At 41.3% G+C, this 18,325-nt stretch overlaps 1 protein-coding gene across 1 annotated transcript; it reads left to right on the top strand.

Annotated features, from left to right (window-relative positions):
- Positions 1-15,805: 15,805 nt before the first annotated feature.
- Positions 15,806-16,628, top strand: LOC148129264 (uncharacterized; the record flags this gene model as incomplete). Its single annotated transcript, XM_087947255.1, is given in 2 exon segments — positions 15,806-16,213; positions 16,215-16,628. Coding segments are annotated over 2 exon segments (822 nt in total), but the record flags the coding sequence as incomplete, so codon positions are not given.
- Between the last annotated feature and the right edge of the window lie 1,697 nt (positions 16,629-18,325).

The raw sequence follows: 18,325 nt of genomic DNA, 5'->3' as shown, positions 1-18,325 counted from the left end.
AAATCTCATTGACTGAGAGTTCCAAGGCAAACCAAGATAATTAATCACACATTCTAGGAAGATAACTGGGGAGAGTCCATTGGAAGAATGCCAACAAAGATAAATGTCATCCAATGAAAGCACTAATTTGACTCCAGTGTCTGTGAACACGCAGTTCCAAACTCTTATACAGAGCTCACAGCTGCAACACATGAGGAGGATCATTGCCCTCTTCTCCCGAGTAGACCATGTCTTCCCCTGATCCTTTCCTCCCTGCATGCCCTAGGATGGATAGGGGATGGGCCTGGATCCTCAAATAAACCAGGTAGATGGTTAGCATATAAACTGAGAAAGGAGAAAGAATCAAGGAAAATATTGCAATTAATAGATGATCAAGGCCATCTTTTCTATGGAAGTAAAGAGAAGAAGGAAATTATACAAGACTATTACGGGAAACTATATACACAAGAGAATATTGATGATGAAAGCGTTAAACAGTACTTACAGAATGCTAACCTACCCCAGATACCTAAAGAAATTGAAATAATGTTAGAAAGTAATATAATAATGATGGAGTTAACTGAAGCACTTAAGAAGCAAAACAATGGAAAGGCACCAGGTCCAGGTGGACTTCCAGCAGAATTTTATAAAACACTACAAAAATCGTTGAATCTTCCATTGCTAGAAGTTATGAATGAAGTAATGTCAAAGAAGAAGATACCTAAATCATGGTCAGAAGCTTATATTACACTTATCCCAAAAGAGGAGGCTGACCCATTACAAATCAAGAATTATAGACCTATTTCCCTACTAAATGCAGATTATAAAATTTTTGCTTCAATATTGGCAGAAAGACTTAAAAAATACCTAAATAATTTTATTCACTCTGACCAAAATGGATTTCTGCCAAAGAGACAAATTAAAGACAATATGAGAGTAATTTTGGATACTACGAGGCACACCCTGAAAAACAAATGGCGTTGGTATTCTTAGATGCACAGGAGGTATTTGACAATGTGAATTGGAGATTCATGTTATTACAGCTCGAACAGATGGGTTTTGGTATAAAATTCATCCAAGCAATAGAAGCTATATATCATAAGCAAACAGCAAAGGTAATGATAGAGGGAGAATTAACGGACTCTATTGATATAAGAAAAGGAAAAAGACAAGGGTGCCCACTGTCACCTTTGTTGTTTGTGTTAACCTCGGAATTGCTAAACAGAAATATTAGAGAAGAAAGGGACATAAATGGGATGAAAATTAAAAAAGAAGAATTTAAATTGCAAGCATTTGCAGATGATCTGGTTTTCATCTCAGAAGACCCACTAGAAACAGTATTAAAATTGATAGAAAAGATGGAGGTATATGGGAAGGTGGCTTCTTTGAAAATAAATAAAGACAAAACAAAGATTTTGACAAAGAATATGTTATCAAGACAAAAGGAAGAACTGGCAGATGTATTAAAAATCCAGGTCACGTATAAGATCAATACTTGGGGGATACATGTGACAGTAAAATGTAGTACACTAAAAGAGAATAACTATATTAAACTTAAGCAGCAGATAGCGCTAGATTTGGCGAAATGGGAAAATTTACAACTGTCATTAATAGAGAGAATATCAACAGTCAAGATGAATATATTACCCAGAATTTTATATTTGTTCCAAACAATTCCAATGAGGCTTGGAAAAGATTATTTTGAAGATTTAAATAGAATTGTGTTGAAATATATATGGCAAGGTAAGAAAGCGAGAATAAAATTAAAACTTTTGCAAGATGCTAGAATAAGAGGAGGGTTTGGTTTGCCTAATTGGGAGTTGTAATACCAAGCTACAAATCTGATGTGGGTTAAGGAATGGATAACATTAAGAAATGCTAGATTGTTGACACTAGAAGGACATGATCTGTTGTTGGGGTGGCATGCTTTTTTATGGTATAAAGGAACTAAAACACAGGGGTACTTTAGAAGACATTATATATGGGAGTCTCTGTGGTTAAACTGGGAGAAGACTAAAAGGCAATGTTATTTGAAAATTCCAGCCTGGCTATCGACTATTGAAGCTTTTTCCTATCCTATAATATATAAAAAGGAACAAACAGTTAGATATGGTGAAATATTGAATGAAAAGGGTGAACTTAAATTATGCAAAAATTAGAAGAACAAGGTATAAAGATGAATTGGTTTTCATATGCGCAAATACATTCAAGGTATGATAAAGATTCTAAAACAGAAGATTTCTATGATAAATTCACTGATTTAGATAAGATTTTGACAGGTACTGATGAAAAGGTGATTAAAAAATTGTATGGATGTCTATTAGAAATTAAGGTAGAAGAAGAACAAGTTAAAGAAAAATTGATTGCTCGGGGGAAGAATTTCGGATATGGGATTGATTTAGAGAAATGGCAAAACTTGTGGTCTCAAAATTATAAAATGACAATGTCAACAGCTTATAAAGAAAATGTGTATAAGATGTTTTACAGGTGGCATTTTCCCCCAACAAGAATAGCAAGAATGTTCAAGAACACATCTGGCAAATGTTGGAAATGTCATCAACTACTCATATTACCATATGTGGTGGACTTGTGCGGATGCCAAGAAATATTGGACTAAAATCCACACATGGTTGGAAAAAAATGACAAAAAAGCATATAGACTTGAAACCAGAGATATTTTTATTGGGAATTTTACCTGAAATATATAGTAAAGAATTGAAATACCTGATTGTAAATGTATTGACAGCGGCTAGGAATGTATTTGCCAAAAACTGGAAAAATGTGAAAATACCATCGCAGGAGGAAATTATTAAGAAAATAATGGAATGTGCTGAAATGAGTAGATTGATATTTGAAATCAGAGAACAAGATGATGAACAATTTTATAAAATTTGAGATCTATTTTATCAATGGTCAGACAATAAAACATGGTAATGAAATATGTAGATTTTTAGAACCAAATGAATATATAAAATGCATATATATATGTGTGTGTGTGTGTGTGTGTGTGTGTGTGTATGTATATGTATATACAAAATGATTGTAGGATAGATCTGAGATGATAATATGAACTGTCACAAAACAAATTAAATAAAATATGGATTAACTTGTAAAACATGAATGTATAATAGTATAGTCAAATGATTGATTAATAATGATATTAATGTATTTAGGAATATTTGATTGACAATATGAGAATATATACAATGTAATTGTAATTGAAGACTACGAAGTGGAAGCACAAAACAATTTGTAAACCAACCGACACACTGTGTGTATATATATGGAAGATGGCTTGATGTTTTTATGTTTTGTTTGTCTATGTTTGTCTTAAAAAACAATAAAACTTTAAAAAAAATGATAGGAGTGTAGTGATACTTCAGGAATACTCCCAGTATAGAAATTGTAGTAAAAGAAAGAATAATGGCCACTGTCATCAAGCTGCTTCCTAATGTTTCTTCATAGGAGAGGTATGTTATATATTTGAGAAGGCAGAAATTCTTCTTATTGAAATACTGGTCTTCTGGACACTGGAAGCATTTGTCCATATCTGCAAAGCAAACATAAATAGAAAGTGAAGAGATAGTTGAGAGACCACCATTCAGAAGATGGGGATTTAAAGGACATATGTTGGCAGTATATTTATTTAAAACAAAGATGTTCTGGAAGGGAGAGAGAGTGGAGTAGTGTACAAATGAAAATATTAATAATAATATAGTACTAAGTAGTAGTAGTAGTAGTAGTAGTAGTAGTAATAGTAGTAGTAGTAGTAATAGTGGTAACAGCATAGTCTCTTCATGTGGATTTCTGCTTGGATGAGAGTAAATAACAAAGGTCCATTTTGTTTATTTTTTTTAAAGCATAAATTTCTCAATGGTATTGATGGACTTTCCTACAAACCAAAGAGAAAAGGTTCCTATTGAGATTGTTTTAATTCAACCAATGATAGGAAGGACTTCAAAAGGTGCCTTAATACAAGATGTATTAAACCATTTTCACAAACTTTTATATCACAGGAAAGAAAGAAACAACCTTTTAAATAACAACTTAAGTGTGACATATAAGTGATGGAGGACATTCAGTATCTCTTATAATCTCTCTGACCTGTCTGATTTGTGATCTCTCCCTGTGGACATGGAATGCAGCCCTAACAGCAAAATGGTTTTCCTTCTTTTGGGGTCTTTCTGTAACCTGAAGGGCAATTATCATTGCACACAGAAAGAGGGGATACCTGCCCATGAAGGAAATTTAAAATATACTTATATATTTGGAAATATCATTCACAGGTGGTCGTTACAATATTTTGACATTGTTATAGCATTTGAGTTCCCAACCCTATCCCAGAAATATAAATGATTCAACAGCCTATGACTCATAGAAGTAACCAGAACAAGAAGATGGACTCCTTACTTCTCACATAAACTGGATGTTTCAGCGGCTGGAGGCTGTGATTATGTTAGTTTGCCTAAATTATGAATTTAATAATCCACATTTTATTATTATAAGGTTAGCTTCTGGGTCAGAAAATAGCTGAATATGCCCTCCAAAAGTTTATGTTTTGGGTCCCACCACACAATGTGTCACCTAACGCATGCATTTACTCCAAAATATCACACTGTTTATCTGAACTCTAGAAGGACTCAGATCCACCAACAACTCATATGACTGAAACAAAACAGAGCAAAATAAAATATATTTTCACCAGAATACTTGTCAGAGTATATTCATGAACTGGAATAGAGTATGGTAACAAGGTCAGCCAATGAATAGGCATAGCAACTAAGTCAGCCAATGAGGACTGTTTTGAAACCAAAACTAGAAGTAGCCTAGGCATGGCTGTATATTAAGCTCTAAGTCTTTCTATTGAAAATGAAACTGCTTTTCTCCTCTACCATGTAATTTGCTTGCTTGCCTGCTGAACTAAAGTGACACTGATGTCTGTTTCTGATCTCCTGAGTTGCTGTAACATGTCTGCTTCTGTTTCAGTTTACTCCATGTTGGAGAAATCTACAACTGGTATTGTAAAATTTATTTCATGTATTTATAAAGAAGTTAAATGAAGCCTCAGCCATCTGTGTTTACTTTTGTGGTGCTAAATTTACCCTGCAATACTCTGAACAGGTTATGGGCCCAGAAAAAAAACTGAATTGTAATTAAAGCTGAGAGATTGCCTGTTTTAAAAATGAAAAAACAAAGCAAGAGGCTTTGCAGGATGGCTGAAAAAATAAAAGAGAGCTCTCTACCCTGTTTGGGTCAGAAGAACTATATTATTTGGGGTGCAAAGATGGAATGTTTCCTGAAAGCTAAAGAGCTTTTGGAATATTGTGGAAAATCCACCTCAGGCACCATTAAATGTTGCAGATTAGAAGCTGCATGATAGAGCATTTGCTTATATCATCTTAAGTTTAGAAGATGATCAGTTTTTCAATGTAGCTGATTTAAAGATTGCAAAGGAAGTCTGGGATAAATTGAGGACTGTTCATGTGAGTGTATCTGCATGCAACATCATACAATTATCAAGAAATTTATATAGAGCTCGTTTGCAGCCAGGAGATTCAGTGGAACAGCATTTTGTTTATATGCAAACTTTGTGGAGTTGGAACAGCATGGGATGAAGATTCCTGAATCTCATAAAGTGCTGCTAGTTTTGAACAGCCTAGATAAAACTTCGGACATTGTTTCTGCAGCATCTGAATGCAAACCAGACTACAAATTGCATTTGGAAGCTCTGAAAGCATGTCTAATAGCTGAAGAGTAGAAACTCCATTATAGAAAAAAACCACAAGGAGGAGAAATTCCTGAGGAGGGGGCCCAAGGATCAGAATGGAAAATTCCACAGACTGGCTGTCTTCAGAAAAGAGAAGAGCAGCAGGTGATATCAGATTACAACCCAGCAACAGAAGAGGTGTTATATTTGTGGACAAATGACTCATTTAAAGAAAGACTGTTTGCAAAGGGACTGTTTACAAGACAGAAGAAGTTTGCAAGAAAGACAAGTAGATGGACAAATTGCAATAGCAAAAGTCAACTCTTGCAGGTGCGATCAATGGCTAATAGACAGTGGGGCTAGCCAAATGATTATTAATAATGCTAAATTGTTTTACAGGATGGATGCAGCTGCTGGAGACACAGTAGCCTTAGCAATTGGCAAGAAGGCAAAGTCAGGGAAGAGGCAGTGTGTAAACAAGGTTTTGTAGTGTATTTAAATACAGACTTCTAGGGCGATGTTCCTATTGGTTAACAGAAGCAACGATACGATTGGTTAGTAACGTTAGTACCTGATTGGCCGCCAATAGCGGCAGGAAGTTTAACTAAATGTCATTGGTTGCGAGCCATGGAGCAACCGCTATAAAAAGGCTGCTGCAGTTCGACTGCAGTTGAAGTTACTGTTATTATTAAAGAGCTGAATTCAACTCCGGTCTGCGTGTCTCTTTACTGGCGACAGAAAACTGGCGATGAGGATAGTATTAAAGAGACAAAGACCGTAAGCACGTGGCAATGACAGCCAAAGGACCGATGAGATGGCCGGCAACAATTCGCCACCCGCACCGTTCAACCCAGCCGAAGAAAACTGGGAGTCGTACATTGACAGATTCCTGATGTTTTTAGAAAGCAACGAGCTTCAAGGAACCACCGACCAAAGGAAGAGAGACGTATTCCTAATGCATTGCGGTCTGACTGTTTTTAAAATGGCCAAAGAGTTAGCAAGACGAAATGATGTTAAACAGATGGCATGGCCAGATGTGAATCGGATGTTGAGGAACCATTACGCACCAGCCGTATTCAACCTAATTAAAAGACACGAGTTTTACAAGCGTGACCAACTAGAAGGTGAGAGCATTGGAAACTTCGTAGCAGCATTAAGAGACATTGGGGGGGGCATGCGAATTCCTCAACATGGACGAAGCCATGAGGGATCGCATAGTCCTTGGACTAAGAGATGCCACGTTACAGAGCAAACTACTAAACCGACCAAACATCACCGTCAACGAAGCCATTGCTGAGGCAACTGCTGACAAAGCCGCAAAGAAGTCTGCAGCAAAAATGAAGCAGATAAATATGGCGGGCAGCCCGAGCATGAACAAAGAAAAGAAGACAGAGGGAACTCAAAAACCCGCTGCCACGTCCTCTCACCATGAGGATATCAAATCATCAACCGATTCAGATGACGAAGACGAGGAAGTCAACAGACTCTACTCAGAAAGGAACCAGAGAGAGAGACGAAGCAGAAGATCCGAATTCCAGTGTGCGGGTTGCGGCGGAAACCACCCGAGATCTGAGTGTCAATTCCTGGATGCCACCTGCTGGCATTGTGAGAAACGGGGACACATCGCAAGGGTATGCCGAAACAAAAAGAGCTATAATTCAAAGGAACAGGGCAGTACCCCACCCCCGGGAAACAAAGGAAGGACAACCGGGAGCCGTTGGAACCGTGACGGAAAAGGTCAACGAAAAGATGAAAAGGAAGAAATGCACCAAACTATCACAATTGGGACGGCCAGAACAACAAACACTAAGAAGGTTAGAATCAACATCCTGATTGAAGGCGAGCCGTGCGAGATGGAAGTAGACTCCGGTTCGTATTTATCAATGGTGTCATGGAACACAATAAAAAGCTTAATTCCCGATATACAATGCAGAGAACTTGAGAAACAAAGCTTAATCATCAAGGACTACCAGGGTAACAAAATACCGGTAGTAGGGCTAGGACATTTCAAAGTAAGTTTTAAAAGGCACACCAAGATCCTGCCATTAACCATCATTGACAGAAATTGGCCCAGCTTGCTCGGTTTAGAATGGTTCAAACCGCTCGGGATCGAGGTGAAAGGAATAAACAACACCATGACTGACTGGGAAAAAGACCTGATGGAAGAATTCCATGACGTGTTTGACGGGACCTTAGGCAAGTACCGTGGGACCCCTATATCATTTAACTTAAACCTGAACGTAGCTGCAGTTAGACTCAAAGCCAGATGGGTACCATTTGCACTAAGACCTAAAATTGATGAACAAGTAAACAAACTAATCACTCAGGGGGTTCTAGAGCCAACTGAACACGCCAGATGGGAGACCCCAATTGTGACCCCTATAAAATCTGACGGGTCCGTACGCATCTGTGTTGACTATAAGGCCACCCTGAACCACGCATTGCAACAGAGCGCATACCCCATTCCAGTAGTCCAACGCCTGTTGCATTCATTGGGAAAAGGCAGAATTTTTGCAAAACTCGACCTTGCGCAGGCATATCAACAATTACCCATTTATCCTGAAACAGCCGAGGCACAAACCATCGTAACGCACAGAGGAGCATTTAAATGCAATAGATTACAATTCGGTGTAAGCGTGGCCCCTGGTGTTTTCCAGAGCCTAAATGGAACGTCTTCTACAAGGTCTTAAAGGGGTGGTGCCCTATTTCGATGATGTATTAATATCGGCTGAAAACAAAAAAATCAACTAAAAGACCGTTTAAAGGCAGTTCTGACAAAATTTAGAGAAGCAGAACTCAAGGTCAAAAAAGAAAAATGCCAACTTGCCACAAACCAGGTCAAGTTCCTGGGATACCTTATCGATGAAGCAGGAATCCACCCCACACAAAAAAAATACGAGCGATTAAGGAAGCCCCCAGACCCAAAAACAAAACGGATTTACAGGCTTTTTTGGGTCTCATTAATTTTTATCATGTCTTTCTGCCACAGAAGGCAACAGTAGCAGAACCACTGCATAGACTCCTCGATAAAAAAGCCAACTGGAAATGGGGCCACCAAGAAGAAACAGCATTCAAAAAAATTAAGGATCTAATCACATCGAAATCAGTATTGATCCAATACAGCAACACGCTACCTCTAACTGTCACCTGCGACGCTTTGCCGTTTGGAATAGGTGCAATACTCAGCCACACACTACCAGATGGCAGGGAAGCACCAATTGCCTTTTATTCCAAGACGTTATCCAAAACCGAAAGAAACTACAGCCAACTAGACAGGGAAGCTTCGGCAGCCATCTCGGGAGTGAAACCTTTCCACAAATACTTATACGGTAGGACATTTTATTTGATTACTGACCACAAACCATTATTGGGAATCCTAGCCAGAGACAGGGCAACCCCCAATATCCTGTCCCCAAGAATGACTAGATGGTCAGAATTTCTAGCAGCTTACAGTTACAAACTCATTTATCGCCCAGGGAAAGCCATACCCCACGCAGGTGCCTTAAGCCACGCACCACTACCAGGGCACGACGACGATCCAGCTCCCACCACACAGACACTACAAATTGAAATGATGCCAAATTAGCCAATCACCGCATCAGACATCGCCAGGGAAACAGCTAAAGATGCACTGATGAGCCGGATATTGAACTGGGTGGGACGGGGTTGGCTGGAAAACATGAAAACCAAGACCTTTAAACCATTTAAAAACCGGCAAACTGAATTATCGCTGGAAAAAGGGTGCATTTTGTGGGGAGACAGGGTGGTGGTCCCCAAAAAGTTACAAGAAAAGGTGCTAACTATGCTACACGAAGGACACCCCGGCATAGTAAAAATGAAGTCCCTGGCCAGAAGCTACATTTGGTGGCCAGGAATAGATAAAGACATTGAAGCCTGGGTTAAAACATGTAACAAATGCCAATCTTCCAGGCCCACCCACTTCTCAGCACCAGTCCTCGAATGGGAGACACCCCGAGGCCCCTGGTCAAGAATCCATATGGATTTCGCCGGCCCCACAAAAGGTTATACTTACTTAATCGTCGTGGATGCCTATTTAAACTGGTTGGAAGTCATTATCATGAGTTCAACAACCACAGAAGCCGTCACCAAACAACTAAAAAAACTTTTCACCACCCACGGTCTACCAGATGTAGTAGTATCGGACAATGGGCCACAGTTTACAGCCTTGGCTTTTGAACAGTTTCTTGCGGAACATGGAATACGACATGCCTTGACAGCGCCAGCTCATCCGGCGGTGAACGGTAGAGCAGAACGCATGGTTCATTTTACAAAAGAAGCACTGGAAAGTCTTGATGGAAGCGATATGCAAGAAAAACTCAACACCATGCTCACCATCCAACATATAACACCATGCACAGCTACGAACAAGAGCCTAGCTGAACTTTTGATGGGAAGAAAATTGTGATCTTGGATAGACTGCACCCTACCTACAACCCAGAAAAGCCACCAGACTCGTCCAGTAAGTACCACTCCTTCTTACCAGGCGATCTAGTCTACGCAAAAAATCTTACCGGAGAACCATTGTGGTTACCGGCAACAATCACTCAAATCACTGGCCCTCGTTCCTACTGTTTAGAAACCACCGATGGCAGATCATGGAAACGACACATTGACCAGCTACGGTCCCGACACATCGAACGAGACACCGACATTCCCCGACATGCAGAACAAACAATTTTCCAAACACCCCCAGACAATAATAAAAAAATCCAGGGGCGGGGGGACAAATTAATAAAGAAAATAAAAATCACTTACCTTTAGAAGACTTCAAGAAACAAGAGGAGTTGAAAGAGCCTCAGGGGAGAAGCAGTGCAGGCCGACCTGACCTGCCCACACACACAGCGAGGAGGCCAGGCTGCCCCTCCAGCAAGCCCAGACCGTAGAACAAGACGAACAGTCCCAAGACACGACCAGAGGGGCATGGTCGAGGCACCCTTCCAGGAGATTCCAGAGGGAAGAGAGGAACGGACAGCTGGCCTATCCGAACCGGCGAAGACCAACACAGGGACTGAACTGCGCAGGTCAACAAGGACTCACAAGAGCCCCGCCTACCTGCGCGACTACGTTACGTTGGAACGAACCAAGAGGGGAGGGGTGTAGTGTATTTAAATAGAGACTTCTAGGGTGATGTTCCTATTGGTTAACAGAAGCAACGATATGATTGGTTAGTAACGTTAGTACCTGATTGGCCGCCAATAGCAGCGGGAATTTTAATTAAATGTCATTGGTTGCGAGCCATGGAACAGCTGCTATAAAAAGGGCTGCTGCGGTTCGACTGCAGTTGAAGTTACTGTTATTATTAAAGAGCTGAATTTAACTCCGGTCTGCGAGTCTCTTTACTGGTGACAGAACAGGTTTAATAATGTTTTGTGTGCCAGAAGTAGAATGTAATTAGACAAGCAAGGATTTGAGACCACATTTGTAAATGGGCAGTGTCTTAACGAAAAATGGATTTTGTGTGCAAAGGGCATAAAGCATGATAACCTTTATATGTTACAGGGGCAAAAAGTTAAATGTGCACAAACATTTGGCAATGTTGCAAAACATGATTCATGTGTTTATTTTTTCCACAGAAAGCTTGATCATGCCAGCTTTAACGTTGTTCAAAAATGGATCAGTATGCAGGAGGATTGCATTTAAAGCAGGGGTCTCAAACTCAATTTACCTGGGGGCCACTGGAGGCAGAGTCTGGGTGAGGCTGGGCCACATAAGGGATTCCACAAAAAATGTTGTTAAAAAAATATCCTCAAATGTCATCAACAGTTAATGATTTCTCCAATACATGAACTGTTCTGAACACATGAATGGAACATTGAATGAAGATAATGAACAGTTCCTCAGAACGTGGTGTCTCCAGCTTACTCCTTGCTGCCAGAGACTTGACAATGCTTCCTCTCACATATCTGAGCCACATTTGGCTTGAGAGAGGAGGCACTTGAGACCCTCAGTATGGCTTGAAGATGATCATCAGTAAGTCTAGACGTGTACTTGGACTTGTTAAAGTTCAGGGTGGAGAAGAAGCCACGATGAGGAACGGCGGGCGGGACTTCCTTCAGAGTTCCATTCCCGCTGTGGGCCGCACTAATATTATACTTTCATATCACGGTGGGGGCCACAGGATATCGTCCTGCGGGCCGCAATTGGCCCGCAGGCCGCGAGTTTGAGACCCCTGATTTAAAGGGATGTAAGGCATATTTGGATTGTGCAGTATGCAAAATATCAAAATCCAAGGCATTACCAGTAAGCAAGACTAGCACAAGGCAAATAACAAGAGCTCTAGAGCTAGTACATGCAGATTTGGTGGGCCCAATGCAAGCCAGTTTGGAAGGAGCTAAGTACGTGCTGGTCATTGTAGATGACTATAGCAGGTTTTGTTTGCTATTTACCAAAGAGTAAAGCAGAGGTGCTACAGAAATTTAAGCAATCTTTGTAGAAAGAAGGTAAAAACAACAGGTATGTCAGCTGCAAATTGACAGAGGTTTAAAATTCATGTCAACAAGTTTTCAACAGTGGTTGGCACAGTTAGGAATAAAACACAGACACACAAATTGTTACAAAGCAGCTGAGAATGGTGTTGCTAAGTGATGGAATGGAGTCTTGCAAACCATGAAGGATTCACTGCTAGAGGATTCTGGTTTAAGCAGGTCATATTGGGGTGAAGCCATATTGACTGCTAATTATTTAGTTAATAGGTTGTAGAGTTCCTCCATTAATGATACTCCATATGCAGTGCTATATGGAAGAAAACTATCGCCAGCACATTTGAGGGTGTTTGGAAGCAATGGTACATATTCCAAAAGCAGTTAGAAGAAGGGGCAGCCAAAGGCTAGAAATCTCAGGTTTGTAGGCTATGAATCAGGCTCAAAGAGTTATTGCTTTAGCGATGGGAGCAAAAAAATAGTATTTTCAAGATCCGCAAGCTTTGCAGAGCAAAATTGGAACAGAATTGATGCAAATTTGTGGAATGATTCACTTAGTGATGGTGATCCTGATAACTATCTGCTAGTGAGGTTAAAGTATGTAATGTATAGTATGAGCCAAGGAACTACAAAGAAGTATTGGCATTACCTATAAAATGAACATTTAATGTGGAAAGAAGCCATGGACAAGGAAATGAAATCCATGGGAGAACATGAAGTGCTCAAGAGTTGCAAGGCTGATGGTTGCATATCCACTGGAAAATTAAAATTTCACAAGAAGGGGATCAACACAATTGTGTTGGATATAAAAATGAATTCTCAGGTATTTGGAGGGAACTGTGAATGTGGGTATTCAAATACAGATATCTAAAGAATATTAAAGGTAATTGAATTTATGTCTATTCCAGTTATGAAGGGACGAGTGTCATGAACTGGAATAGAGTATGGTAACAAGGTCAGCCAATGAATAGGCATAGCAATTAAATCATCCAATGAGGACTGTTTGGTGTCTGAAACTAGAAGTAGCCTAGGTGTGGCTCTGAATCTGTCTATTGAAAATGAAACTGCTCTCTCCTTTACCGTGTAACTTGCTTGCTTGCCTGCTGAACTGAAGTGAAACTAATGGCTGTTTCTGAGCTCCTGAATTGCTGTTCTGTTCTGAACCTGTAACACGTCTGCTTCTATTTGAGCTTGTTCCATGTTGGAGAAATCTACAACTGGTATTGCAAAATTTACTTCATGTGTTATAAAGAAGTTAAATGAAGCCTCAGTCATCTGTGTTTACTTTTCTGGTGCTGAATTTATGCTGCTGAATTTACACTGAACAATACTCACTTGAACATATACTCAATAAATACACAATCTGGTTTCCTTGGTGCTTGGTCAGACATTTGGTTTTCTTCAGAAGAAAATATTAAACAGAAAATAATGCAATTGTATTAGGTTTATGTAAATCTCCTTGGAATATTGGTAAAGTAATCAATATTTGTTGACATGATATGAATTTTACTTGATTAAACCAGGTGGGCCAGATGAGGTCATCCTCTCTAATGGTCAGCAGGTGATGTGAGAGTGGGTCTGGGTCTATAGTTCCCACCTTTACTCTAAGGAAGGACTGATTTGGGAATGTAACCCAGTTTAGGATATCAAATCTTCCTACAAGTTCTCCATTTTCATCAAAAAAAATCTCGTCTCCGGCATTGTTATTAAATGAAACTCTTCTCAATAAATTGTGAAGTTAGACAGCAAAAAAAAAAAAGTTGTGTGGGAATAAACTTTGACCTGAGCTTGAGCAATGATTAATATAATGCCTTATACATTCATGCCTGTTTAAAGGTTACTAAGATAGTGCAAGGAAAAGAGAACAATAAGAACAAATACAAATAAAGAGGCAGCTTAGACAACTGCAAACAAGCCTTTACTATATCTAATTATTAAGCCACAATGTAATTATGCTGACTATGTACAAAAATCTAAATAAAAGGAAGCACTAGAATTTTATTCTGGACTCCCATCTCGAGTACACACGCTTGTGTCTCATTCTTTCCATGGGAGACCACCACAAGTGGTGACCCCGACGTGATCCACTGCGGGTGGTACGTGTCCGGACCTCTGTGTTTCCTTGCCTGGAATAGGTAAAGTACGTACTTAACTATTGCTGGACAATAGGATTTTTTCAGGGAGCATGGGGGAAAAACTTTCTCAGCCACAGGAACGGCATGTTAGTGAGCTGCTGAGGTTAGTCAGGACAAACCTCTTTTTCTTTAAACCCTCTGGGGGGGAGCAAATAGTTCTTTCAAAAGATAAAGTGAAAGAGCTGCTGCAAGAGATCTGGCGGCAGTGTCCCTACTATCCAGAGAAGGGATCTTTAAAGTTAGACACATGGAGGAGAATTGGAACTATGCTTCATGAAGAGCCACGAGCAACAGCTAAAATTTTGATATATTGGAAGGTTGTTATGACTGCTTTAGAAATCCAGCAACAGCCTCTTTTAAAAACTTTAGTTGAACCTCCTCCTTATGAAGGAGTTGTGTTGCACCCCCCAATTTCAAAATTGGAATATGCCTCCTCAACCCCAACAGCGCTTACGCCTGTAGAGGAGAAAATCCAATCACAAACGGGGAAAGTTCAAACAATGATGCATCAGGCTTTCAATGAAGGGAAATTAGAGCCTGACGAGATTACCCAGATGAATTTGTTTCCAGTTAACAGAAAAATAAATGCTCAAGGCAATATGGAAATTGAATGGATCCCGATTCCTTTAGCTGTTCTTAGAGAAATAAAAAAAGCAGTTAAAGATTATGGTATTCAAAGTCCTTTTACAAAGGGGCTTCTGACAAGTTTGGCTACTTCACGCATGATTCCTAGTGACTGGAAAGATTTAATGAGAATGATATTGAGTTCTACTCAGTATGTGGTCTTTGACTCAGAATACCAAAGAGAAGCTATCACTAGGGGAAGGAATTCAGGGGGGCTGTATACGCCAGACCAAATCTATGGGGCAGGCTTGTTTGAATCCACTGCTGATCAAGCTGCTAATTTGCCTGATCACGTATTTCCAGTGGTTATGGCAGCTGTCCTTGGGGCATTGTCCTGCATCCAGGATGTGGGAACCCCAGCACAGTCTTTTTCTCAAATTAAGCAAACAGCATCTGAGTCTAATAATGATTTTGTGGAAAGGCTGCTGTTATGTATTTAGCACTTGACAGCAGTTCTCCTTCTGGTCCGCTGCCTGAGCGGGAGCGCCGAACGCTCCCATTGGCTGATGCCGTTTGACAGCCGGCTATAAAAGGGAGCTGTCAAACGGCATCAGCTGTCGCCGCCAGCTGGCTGTCAGATTGCATCTGAAGCGCGGCGACCCTTTATTCCCTGAATAAAGTTGTTAGCGTTATCCTGGCTCCGTCTCCCTTCTGTAACCGCCGCTCTACAACACTGGCGACGAGGGCGGGATGCAGTAAAGACGTCCAGGCGAAACAATTGAGCCGAAGTCACACAGAGAAAGAGCTGAAGCCGCTAATTACCGAGTGAAGTCACCGCCGCCGGCGCTCTCCAAAGAGCGCGAACTTCAAAGCTCCGAAGCTGAGGAGCCGAACGCCGCTGACAGGCGCTGCTGAAACGCTTTTTTTAAAAGCGACCGCTGAATTTTTCCTCACCTAGCACACCCACGGTTATCGCTCATATGGCATCTACGCCGACCTTCCCACATTTCCAGCCCGGAACAGAGACTTGGGAATCCTACATTAATAGATTTGAATGCTTTTTAAACGCTATAGATTTGTCTAGGGCTACAGACCTGAGGAAAAGGTCTTATTTTTTAAGTTTTTGTGGGGCTACAGTTTTCGACACTGCCTCAGCATTAGTGTCACCACGATCCATTAAGTCTATTCCCTGGGAAGAGCTGAAGGATATTCTAGCCAACCATTATTCCCCCAAACCCTCTCAGATAGCTAGGAGGCTAGCCTTTAGGAGAAGGGTTCAAGCTGAGGGAGAAACCATAAGCCAATATATGGCAGCTCTAAGATCTGCTGCCATCCACTGTGGGTTTAGGGACTACCTTGATGATATGCTACTTGACCAAGTTGTGGGGGGGGGGGTTTAGAGATCTGAAGCTGCAACGTAGGTTATTAGCCAAGAAAGATCTCAACCTAGCCCTAGCCCTAGAAGAAGCTCAAGCTGCTGAGCTATCAGAAGTGTCTGCAGCTGAGATTCAAGGTACTTCCATTAGACAAGGGACGGCTACAGTCCACTACGATGAAGCCTCCCAGGAGGAAATAGAGGAGCCATTAGAAATAAATCGCCTCACACGCCCTAGAGCACCTTTAGCTCCACCAAGGAGAAACAACAGCCAGTTCACCAAACAACAATCCCCTTGTTTGAGTTGTGGGGGAAACCACCCTAGAGCCAAGTGCAGATTCAGAAATGCTATTTGTCTGAACTGCCAGAAGCAAGGGCATATAGCCAGAGTTTGTCAAGCTGAACAAGCCCCTGTCCCAAGATCCCGAACCTCTGCCTCTTTCCAAAGGCAAGTAAAAAGCTGCTACACTTGTTATCACGCAGGCAGCGTCTCCACTAACCCTAACAAAATAAGCGTTTCTCTTCTTTTAGAAGGTAAACCCTGCCATATGGAGGTGGACACCGGGTCAACCCTCTCCATCATTGCATGGTCCACGTTAAAGAAGATGCTGCCTTCGTTCCCAAGGAGGAAGCTGACCACCTGCCACCTGAATCTTCGGGACTACCAGGGAAGGACCATCCCCGTCCTGGGTAAGGGAAGATTCCTTATTCAATTCCAAAACTTTAGAGGTTACTTGCCACTGGTAGTTGTTGATGGTGCCCTGCCTAGTCTGCTGGGACTGGATTGGTTCCCTGCCCTGGGGCTTAGCATAACAGGGATTCACACTGTCAGAAACTCTGAAGTTGATGCCCTTTTTAACGACTACGCTGATGTTTTCAGCAGTGACCTGGGCTGTTATACAGGCACCCCCCATATCCTTCAATGTGGGTCCACAAGCCACCCCAGTCCGTTTGAAACCTCGAAGAGTTCCCTTTGCCATTAGGCCCAAATTAGATGCAGAGCTGGACAAACTCATAAATCAAGGAGTTTTAGAACAGGTAGACTTTGCAAGGTGGGAGACACCCATAGTTACACCTTTAAAAAAGGATGGCAGTGTGAGAATTTGCGCGGACTATAAGACGTCCATCAACCGTTTCCTTCAAGTTAGCACATACCCAGTACCGGTTATTCAACACCTGCTTCACACATTTGAGCCAGGCCTAATCTTTGCTAAATTGGACATGTCCCAGGCATACCAACAATTCCCTGTGGACCAACAAACAGCTGACCTTCAAACCATAGTAACACACAGGGGTGCGTTTAGATGTAAGCGTTTACAGTTTGGGGTCAGCGTAGCCCCTGGCATATTCCAATCACTCATGGAAAGAATCCTCCAGGGCCTACCCGGGGTGGTCCCATACTTTGATGACATTTTAGTATCGGCCTCCAGCAAGTCACAGTTGTTACTCAGGGTTAGGTCTGTCCTTGACAGGTTTAGACTAAATGGGCTCAAATTGAAAAAAGAAAAATGCACCATAGCTACCAGTCAAGTAGACTTCCTGGGTTATCGAATTGATTCCTCGGGAATTCACCCTATTGAAAGCAAAGTCAAAGCCATTCACGATGCACCCACGCCTTCTAACAAGGTAGAACTACAGGCCTTTTTAGGACTTTTAAACTTCTATGCTTCCTTCTTACCCCACAAAGCCTCTGTAGCTGAGCCCCTGCATAGGCTCCTAGACAAGAATGTTCCCTGGAACTGGGGGCAGATAGAAGCCAACGCTTTCCGAGCAGTGAAGTCCCTATTGACTTCAAACGCAGTTCTAGTGCAATTTAGCAAGGACTTGCCCCTAGTACTCGCAGCTGATGCCTCACCTTTTGGGATAGGAGCAGTTCTAAGCCACAGACTTTCAAATGGATCAGAGGCACCCATTGCCTACTTTTCTAGGACATTCTCTCCTGCTGAGAAACTACAGCCAGATCGATAAGGAGGCTTTGGCAGCTGTAGCTGCTGTAAAAAAGTTCCATGAGTTTCTCTATGGCCATTATTTTGAACTGGTAACAGACCACAAACCGCTTTTAGAACTGTTAGCTGGAGACAAGCAAACCCCACAGGTACTTTCCCCAAGAATGACCAGATGGACT

Source organism: Notechis scutatus, chromosome Z (assembly GCF_049901735.1).
Source record: "Notechis scutatus isolate UNSWTSFEM ecotype Mainland chromosome Z, rNotScu1.2, whole genome shotgun sequence".
NCBI lineage: Eukaryota > Metazoa > Chordata > Lepidosauria > Squamata > Elapidae > Notechis > Notechis scutatus.
Note: the sequence above shows the minus strand (reverse complement) of the source record. Positions and strands in the feature narration are given on the sequence as shown.